The sequence below is a fragment of the Rhinichthys klamathensis genome, unplaced genomic scaffold (genome assembly GCF_029890125.1).
Source record: "Rhinichthys klamathensis goyatoka isolate OS25496 unplaced genomic scaffold, OSU_Roscu_1.1 h1tg000111l_1, whole genome shotgun sequence".
In the NCBI taxonomy this organism is placed as follows: Eukaryota; Metazoa; Chordata; class Actinopteri; order Cypriniformes; family Leuciscidae; genus Rhinichthys; species Rhinichthys klamathensis.
Window position 1 is genome coordinate 13441346 of NW_026606649.1, and position 9734 is coordinate 13451079.

Consider the following 9734-nt stretch of genomic DNA (forward strand, 5'->3'; position numbering starts at 1 on the left):
TGACATTGGTTATTTTAACAAAAAGCTTACTTTATTCTTTTGTTTTATCACGCTTGCATAGATGGGTCATTTTAGACCCATGTGTGTAAACTTGATGTATTAACACAAAACCTAGGAAATATTAAAATATAATTTTGTGATAATTGAAAAAAAGATATTTAGAATATTCATAAATCATGAAATTTATAGATCATGAAATATTAAATGCTCAAATAAAGTGATTTCAAAAGGTGAAACAAAAAAAAATGCCAATCCATGCATGAAATAACACAGGAAATGAATACGGGTCTTTTTAGACCCATGTTGTGCATTAGAGGGGGTATCCATAGCTTGCGCATCAAAGGGTTAATTGATTATACAATTTTAATTAAGGTTTATACATGCTACTTTCCATGACAGAGTTCAATAGCAATCTTTGCACTACTGCTTGAGCTGACAATTTGCTAAGTTTCAAATGATTATTAAACAGCCCTTCCAACACACTCGGTGTCTGAATTTGCTCACACATTTTCATTCACTCCTTAAAGTGGGCTATATTAGTGGAGTAATAGTGAATAAGGGTATGGGTGCGATTTCAAACTTCTTGGATTTAAATTTCAGTTCATGTTTCTTTCATTTTAGGATTTTCCTTGTCGCATGAACTCTCCCTTTAAGAAATAAATGCTGTTGTCATATGTTGTGTTCACACACAAAACAATTAGTATGATGGAGCAAATGTAAGGGTTTTTACAACCAGTTTTATGCCAAACTACAGTTTTTACCAACTGCTTACACACAAAATCTTTTCATGTCACACGATTTTTGAAACCTCTCACTCAAAGTGCAAAACTACATGCCAAATCTTCAAAACCATAAGCTATTTCTCAGCCTGTGACTCAGTTTTCAATTGCATAAAACACTTTTTTCAAAACACTACACACAATTCTCTACCTAAAACACAAAGATCTATCAGGAAGTGACTTGCTTTCCTTTTCCAAACACAACCAATCAAAATGCTACACTTATTGACCAGGTCACACATATACTCACTTTTCTGGATGCAATTCATACAATGCTTGTCCCTGATCCAGATCAGGTGCCTGCTAGATTTGTGGTTGTGTGGGACAATGTTAGTTTTCACCGGGCTGTTCTGGTCCAAAACTGGTTTGCCACCCATCCACAATTTGTAGTTTTGTACCTACCCCCATATTCACCTTTTCTAAATCCCATAGAGGAATTCTTCTCAGCCTGGCGCTGGAAAGTGTATGATCGCCAACCCTATGCCCGCATGCCGCTTCTCCAGGCAATGGAGGACGCATGTGGGGACATAGAGGTTGCCTCTGTCCAAGGTTGGATACGCCATGCTAGGAGATACTTCCCTCGATGTTTGGCAAGAGAAAACGTATCTTGTGATGTGGACGAAGTATTGTGGCCAGACCCAGCTCGGAGAAGAGATGAAGCTTAGCACTGGGAACTGCACCCCCCCCCCCCCCCCCCCCCCCCCCTGCCAATTCCTGGACTGGGACCCCACACAGAATTTACTGTATTTTACTGTAAAGAATATACTTTTGGTTTACGTAAATGTTTACGTAAAAGTTCTGTTTGTATGCTAATGTATACAACAGTAATGTTTGGCCTAATCAATATTTTCTGTTTCTACATTGCATTGGCGTTTCCGGTGTACTTGTTACCACTCTCAGCAGATTACTTTCACTGTAGAACATTGTATTGAAATGTAGATATAAGCCTATGAAAGACCAAAGAGCTTTAGATTTAGAACAGCAGTGTTTACATGGTATATCCAAAAATGTGTTATTATGAAAGAAGTGTTTGCCATTTGATGCAAATGCTTCATTCTGACATGTGTTTATGGCATTTTGAACGCAGTGTTGCATTTTGAAGGAGATGTGAGGCATTTTGCATTTTGTGTGTGCAGTTTTGAGAATTGTGTGTAGAGTTTTGAAAAAAGGAGACTTAGTTTTGAAAACGTGTGTACGCAGTTGGTAAAAACTGTAATATCACAACTTGATAAAGTTGATGTTGTTTTTGACATGAATAATTGACACCTAGCAGTTCAAATGTCACATGTTCCATGTGGTAAAGCTTTGCAGGCATTTATGCTACTATATTTGTACATGAAATGCTACTGTGGTCTTATAGCACTAATGGTGAGTCATAGTTTAAAATAGCTTGATGAACAGAGTCTGAAAAGAAAACCCAGTAGCAGCTTTGATGACTACTTTAAATTGGGCTGTTTATGTTAGTATTTATTGATATCTTAAATATGTATGATTTGTCCCTGACCCTATCTGCTGAGCAACAGACCAAACTAAAGTATTTTAGATATAAATATGACTAAAAATTATAAATGATAAAATATTATGACATAAAATTACACCAAAAAGAAGCCCAAAAAGTATAGAGTTCCTGGTTTAATACTGCCCTAAAATCACATGGTGAGAATGCCAACAACAATGATGACTCTGCAAAGGCAATAGAGTCAATAACTGTGCAAGACAAGGCAGTAAGAACAGACCTTTATCACAGTAAAGACGACATACGTGACCTTTATCACAGTATGTATGTCATCGCATCCAGCTTCAAAAAGCTTTATAATATTTTTACCTCAATGGATGTTTACCGCCTGTTTTGGTTAATAAAATAAATTATCTTAGTTGATATTGACAATAATGATATACTGAAATGTGAAACATGTTCCCTGTCCATGCTATCATAAATGAACTGACCTGTTAAGGTCCATCCAAGAACAATAACTATAATGATACATAGTTCTGACATAAAACTCTAGATGGCACAGGATGGCTGACTGGTTCCTGCATGCATGCTCAACCTTAAAATACTTGATGGTGTTCTGGTTAAAGACATGCCAAGGCTTGAATTAAATCACTACTAACTTCAAGAGTGCTTATAGACAGCAGATATATAACTAAGAAGGATCCTTTATGTTTTTAAATATTTGCTCAGCTATTTTAATTCAAAAGCATACTTCTTTGTATTTTGTTTGATTAAAGCATTCACAAACCCAGACCTGTGGGATTGTTTTTGGTGAAGAGAAACTTACTGAAACTGTCAGACAGCTGCCCTGCAAATATACTATGTATACTGAAACTGTCAGACAGCTCCCCTGCAAATATAGTTTTAGAGTAAAATATAGTTTACCAACATAGCCTACTTTAGACACAACTTATGAATTAAAAAAAAAAATTAAAGTAAAGTAACTGCATTGGCCCACAGTATAGATAGCATCTGGTTTAAGCACTAGTGGAGGAGAAGTAAGGCCAGACTGTGAAGCTATTACAGGTTCTAAGTGCTAAGTTGCTAAGTGATTCTGCAACAGATAATAAGATAAAGATATAAGCTAATAAGAAAATAAGATAAATCTGAATGCTCATTTAGTCAAATTAATTCAGTAGTTGTACCCCTGGTTTTACAGACAAGGCTTAAAGGGATAGTTCACCCAAAAAGCAAAATTATGTCATTCATTATATGTCGTTCCAAACCCGTAAGACCTTCATCTTCGGAACACAAATTAAGATATTTTTTATGAAATCCGATGGCTCGGGGGGGCTCCAGCGTGCGTCTTCCTATGCTTGCTAAACACAGCCCTGCGTTTCTGGGTCATATGTCAGAACGCCAGCTCCAGCTGCATCAGTCATCACCACACCGCATGTGTCGTGGTGCTCTTGTGAATGCGCGAATACATAGCATGTCATAGCTTAGGCCCAAAAAAATGTTTTACACTAACATTAGAGGAATTGTCATAGCCACATCAGGGTGTCACAGAATCCGCCACACCATCCTTCACACCCTCAGCACCAGACTCCTACACATGCTCTCAAGTCTGCGTCTACTTCTGCCAGTCTCCAGTCCTCCAGCCACTTCTATCCATAACCTGCAACAGATAAGACTTTCATTCCCATGCCGGTATCACCAGTACTATCTGAAGTCGAGAGACTCACCTGCTAATAACCTGTGTCCTTCAATAAACTCTGTTCAGATTTTACCTGTGTTTGCCATCTTCTGTTCCGTCACGTGACAGGGCATATCATTTGTACCACAAACCTTCGACACTCACAAACACAATCATCATATAGAGGCAACAAATTTCATGACTCGTTTTTGATCATCTCTTTAAAATCAATGGTAAGAAACTGAAAAAATCGTCAAGTAAAACAATATTATGTTTTTAAAGGAACATTTAGTAGTTTACATACTTGCACTTTAAAAAGTTTAATGTTTAAACATAAAAATATTTTTGCTATTGTTGATTTTACTAGTTATTGTTACGATACCATGTCTTTGTTCTTGTAATGTAAAATTTGACTATATGTGGAAGACTAAATCGATGCATTACTTTTAGGCTTAATATTCTTGATATAAAATACTATCATATAACACGTTTTATTTCTACTTGGAGAACGGTGACCAGAAAAATAAAGCCAAATTTGATTTGGCATCGTCATTCACCTTTGTTCCATAATATTTTTTTACCATGAAAGAAAAAAAACATTTCATTGTCCACAAAGGGTTAAATGTAAAGTAAATTGCTTTGGTGACATTTATGATGACAAAGGGCTGAAATCATTTTAAGATATTAAGACTCTAACTTTAATTTACCAGGAACTTCATTTTTAATGTATCTTCGCATTAGATCTGCTCTTCGGGCATATTGAGTTCCCTGGTATTCACAATTACTTGTACATTACTTCCGAAAGATAATTCTTCCAACTGATAATTCTGTTATTTCTGCATCAGTTATTTACTCTTTTCTCCTCAAAAACTCATACAGACCACTTTCCATATCAACTATCTGGTCTAAGGTTATCAGTGAGGACATACAAACTTTATTCACTGAGCAAATTTGGAAGACAATCACATCATTCTCGAAAAACCCAAATCAACAGATGATCCAACTTCTGCACAGACTTTACCTATCCATTTAAAACATTCAGATGCATTTGTCTCCTTCCCAAAATTGTCATTTATGTCCGCAGAGAGCACTTGGTACATATTTAAAAAAAAAAATTCTGGGAATGCTCTGCACTTTTTCCTTTCTGGTCTCAGCTTGCTCATGACATATCATTCCTGTTAGATAAGAATATGGTTTTGACTCCAGAACTTTTCTTTCTAAATAATTCAAAATAATAAATAATTCTTCACTGCAATAGCTTGCGATTCCTTAGCACAGTATAAGACTACCTGGTGGGTGGGTGGGTGGATGGGGGGTGTGGGTTACACTTTAATATGTTGTATATTATTTTTTCTTACTGTATATTGAACTGACTACTCAATAAAACACAATTGTTCTGAAAAAAAAAAGATCTAAGCCAGTGTCATACCTGTTTTTTTCATGAATTGGCATTAAATCAATCATTTAAATTATAATGTAAAGGAATAATAGATGCACAGATCATCTTTTAAAATGCAACTCTTAAGCATAACTGTTCAATACCATCCATTTGCAGAGGTTTTTGTCACATCTGATGACTTGTACTTAAAATGTTCTTCTTTTTTCACAGACAATGTCAATGTGTTATACCAAAGTCCTGGTTATACTAATATTAGAAGATTTGTCACAGCCACGTCATGGCATTGCACTACAAAGCTTTGACACCCACAACCACTCAGCCATCGACAGGTTAGAGAGACAACCTATCACTTATATTTGATTATCTCAGCTCTACATTTAATGGTAGGTAAGTGAGAAAAAAAATAATTCAATTGTTATTATTTTAAAGAGGCAATAAACTGCTTAACATTATTTTTAATTTTGTATTTGTTTTTAAAATAACAATATTGCAAATTTTATGAAGGTATTATTGTTACAATTCTAGACTATTGTTCTTGTTAAGTGATGTTAATTTTCACAATTTTCACAATAATCACAATACTGATTTGAAATATGAAAATATGGAAAAATTACTATCTCACTGCAGATGATGGGGCAGTTCCAGATTTACCTTGTTTTCTGGGCATTGCTTCTCATGACCATTTCTGGAGAGGATGACATAGAAGCATCAAAAGAGTGTGTGGATGCTCCCTTTGTTCCAGGGTACAATCTTGCTGGAGAGGGATTTGATGTTGTGACCATGGAGCGAAAAGGATCTTACGTGATCAACATGGAGGAATGGGATTTAGGAAACGGCACTTGTAAATTGCACAAGAACAATTACATGAATGGAATAAAACAGAAGCTACCAGCAGCAGTTGTGTTCTGGAGGACCTTGCCAAAGTGTTCAATGAAAGTCTCCAGTCAGATCTTTGAATCAAGTGAAGCTCTGGTCAATGATTCATCATCAGCACTCTCGGTCAGCTGGAAAGTTGGTTTAGATGTGAAGGCTGCTGGAGCTGCAGTCGGAAGCACTCATTCCAGGGAAGCCAAATTTGGAATGACAAAATCAAAAGAAGACAAATACAGTTTCACCAAACATGAAGTTACATGCAGCTTTTACAGGTGAGAGAGTTGGCTTGCTTTTCGTCATAGAATGAATACAAAAACAAATGTAAACTTTAACTGTAATTTGCTACATCTTTGCTCCCACTGAATTCAAGTTTGTTTACTGTTTCTTTACAGATATCGTCTAGCTAAAAAGCCTTCTCTTCATGCAGAGTTTCTTGAAGCAATCAAATCACTCCCTGCATCCTATGATCCAGACGCCTACCACAACCTGATCACCACATATGGCACTCACTTTACCACAGGTGTCCAGTTAGGGGGGCAAATCAAAGCCATAACAGCCATCAAAACATGTCAGGCAGCAGTGAGTGGGCTTACAGACACTGCAGTGAAAGACTGTTTGGATGTTGAAGCCTCTGGTTCATACTATGGAGCAACTGTAAAGGCAGAGACCCATTTTTGTAAAGAACAGAAAAAGAAGATGGGCACAAATGAAAAGTTCAGCACCATGTTCAGTGAGCGTCAGACAGAGATTATCGGAGGAAACATAAATGGAGAAGATCTGCTTTTTTCTGGTTCATCACACCCAAATTCCCTTAAGAACTGGCTTGAGTCTTTGAAGAGCCTCCCTGACATTGTGCACTACTCTCTGAAACCTCTCCATTTCTTACTGAGTACTAAACACCCTGCCAGGAAAGGACTGAAGAGAGCTGTTGAAGAATACATAATTAAAAATGCCCTTATGAAGGTTTGCTCTGAGTCTTGCAAGATTGGTAAGAAGTGCAGTGCAAGAGACCGATGTGCTTGTGTTTGTGAAAGTAGTCAAATTATAAAGTCTAACTGCTGTCCACCTGAAAAAGGACTTGCCACCCTGAAAGTCTACAACCTTAGAGCCAAAGGTCTGTATGGAGATGTAAGTACTCAAACAGATGGTGCTGTATCAGTTACATATGGCACACAAATCAAGCGCACTGAGACTATTGATGATAATGACAATCCATATTGGCCAGAAAGATTTGAGTTTGGTCCTATTAAGATTAGCATGGCCAATAGACTAACTTTTAAAGTGTTTGATGCAGACAGCTACTGGAACAGCGATCTCCTTGGTGAATGCTCTTTTGAAATTAGAAGTGGAGTTGTAAGTGACGCTTGTGTTTTTAAATATGGCACCTTCTTTTTTACCTATGAAGTGAAATGTGCTCCCAGTCTAAATGGCCCACAGTGTAATGAACACAAACCTTCTCCAATGGCTTCCCCTCTGGCTGACATTTTCAGCTCAAGAAATGGTGTCCTGGTTAAAGACATGCACAGGCTTGAATTAGCTCGCAATAACTCAAATAAGTTAAACTTCAAGAGTACTTATGGAAAACAGATAAAGCTGTAGGATTTTGGTAGGATCTCAAATCAGGCATTATGCATTAAAGCCATAATCTTGCAAAGCTTTCTGATAATCAAATGCTTAAAATGCTTAAGTATAAACTTTGCTCAATTCTTTTAATTCCAATTACTTGTCTTTGTATTTTGTTTTATTAAAGCATTCATAAAACCTGATTTGTGTGATTTATTTACTTTTTCGGTTGAAAAACTTCATAAAACTGCTAAAACTGACAGCTGTGCTGCAAAATTTCTGTATCTAAAACCTTCTTCCTGGAGGCATACTATATCATTGTTTGTGGTTATTTGAGTAGAATGATTAATTTGAATATAAAATCATATACATTTAATGAGACATCTTTTGCAAAAAAAAGTCCTTGAAGCAAGTTCAGTCACATGCTTTGCGTCAAGTTAAATCAGAGCAATCAGGGGCCTGTACCATGATGGTAACAAACTCAGGGTTACAGGATTAGTTTTGAGTTGACGAAACAAAATCAATCCATTCAGGCTTTGTTGGTACCAAGACCCTGATCATCAACTTGCTCTGTGAACTCAGGCTTTGATCCACATGCACATGTAAGTGTGACATCAGTAGTGATCATTGTACCTATTTGTTGGATGTTAGTACATAGTTAGACACCTAATATAAAGTGTGACCTTTGATAATGTACATAGGTATTAAAGTGAACAGCTTACATGCAGTCATTTTTAAAGGTTTATTTGTCAATTCCAAATCTTTTTTATATAAAATATTATCAGTATATTAATTTAAACTAAATGCTTAATAATTGTTGAACTAAAGTTGCTCCGGTCTAATGGATTACATGTATAATAATAATATAAATAATAAATAAATCATATAAAATAATTATAATAAATGATCATTGCTAAAATTCAGACAATTTTGTCTTTAAAAATCATTACTATGTTGTGACCTTTAATTTGGAGCAAGAGAAACTGGGCGTGACTTTATTGCGTCAGACATGTGTCACTTTGCTCACATGTCTGATTGGTCGAATTTCGGTTTAGATCTCTTACAACATAACCTGCCATTTAGCAGGTTAGCAATGCCCATGGAGCACAAGTTTCTAAGGCGATGACCCTGCTAAAATCCGATACACTTTCATAGTGCCTAAAACCAGGGTTGTCACAAAGTAAACTGAAACACGTAGCTATCCTCCTAGGCCAGCTTCATGGGTCTCAGGCATGTAGAATACATGAGCAAATGTGCTTTGTTACTAAACTCCATTATGGTGGATAATTTTTACTTGAATAAGCCTACTACCACTAGCCAAAATTTCCAAAGCAAAAACCATACTATTTTGTTAGGTGAGGGTGACAGAGAGACTGAAATGCAGGTAGTTTTATAGTGAGGCAGCAGGAACACAAACCAATGTAGGTAAGAACATCTTGGTTACTATTGTAACCTCCATTCCCTGACGTGGTGTCAAGTGAAGACATTAGGGGTCAATCTTGGGAGCCCCAAACACCTCTTACTTCAGAAAAGGCCAATGAAATTGGTGTGTGGAATTTGCATTACTGGCCACGGCAAGCTCGTTGTTATGACTGCACCAGACAGCCGGTTGTTCAACCTCCTGTCTGTATGCAGATTCGTCACTGTTGTGGATGAGGCCAATGACAGTGGTGTCATCTGCAAACTTCAGGACGTTAAAGGGATAGTTTACCAAAAAATGAAAATTTGCCCATGATTTACTCACTTACTGAAGCCATCCTAGGTGTATATGAAATTCGTCTTTAGGACAAATACATTCAGAGTTATATTAAAAAATGTCCTGTCTCCCCCAAGCTTTATAATGAGACATTTATTTATCGATGAATGGATCTATAAATAAGCATGCATCCCAGAACATTTTTGTGAATGATTTACTGTCTTGTATTTTATGCATATTATGTATTTAGACTTCAGACTTAGTACTTCATATTATAGACTCTAGCGTTGTTG

The 9734-nt window shown here is 36.6% G+C and overlaps 1 protein-coding gene across 1 annotated transcript; it reads left to right on the forward strand.

The window, feature by feature from the left end:
• The first annotated feature begins 5638 nt into the window (after positions 1-5638).
• On the forward strand, positions 5639-7943 carry LOC130087963 (perforin-1-like). The gene is made up of 3 exons (XM_056254532.1): positions 5639-5696; positions 5937-6454; positions 6575-7943. The coding sequence occupies exons 2-3, from the start codon at positions 5937-5939 to the stop codon at positions 7779-7781; spliced, it is 1725 nt and encodes a 574-aa protein (XP_056110507.1). The 5' UTR covers positions 5639-5696; the 3' UTR covers positions 7782-7943.
• Positions 7944-9734: the final 1791 nt, after the last annotated feature.

Coding starts and splice junctions, on each gene's coding strand:
- LOC130087963 (XM_056254532.1), top strand. CDS start 5,937: ATGATGGGGCAGTTCCAGATTTACCTTGTTTTCTGGGCATTGCTTCTC. Junction 6,455..6,574: donor GTTACATGCAGCTTTTACAG/GTGAGAGAGTTG, acceptor GTTTCTTTACAG/ATATCGTCTAGCTAAAAAGC.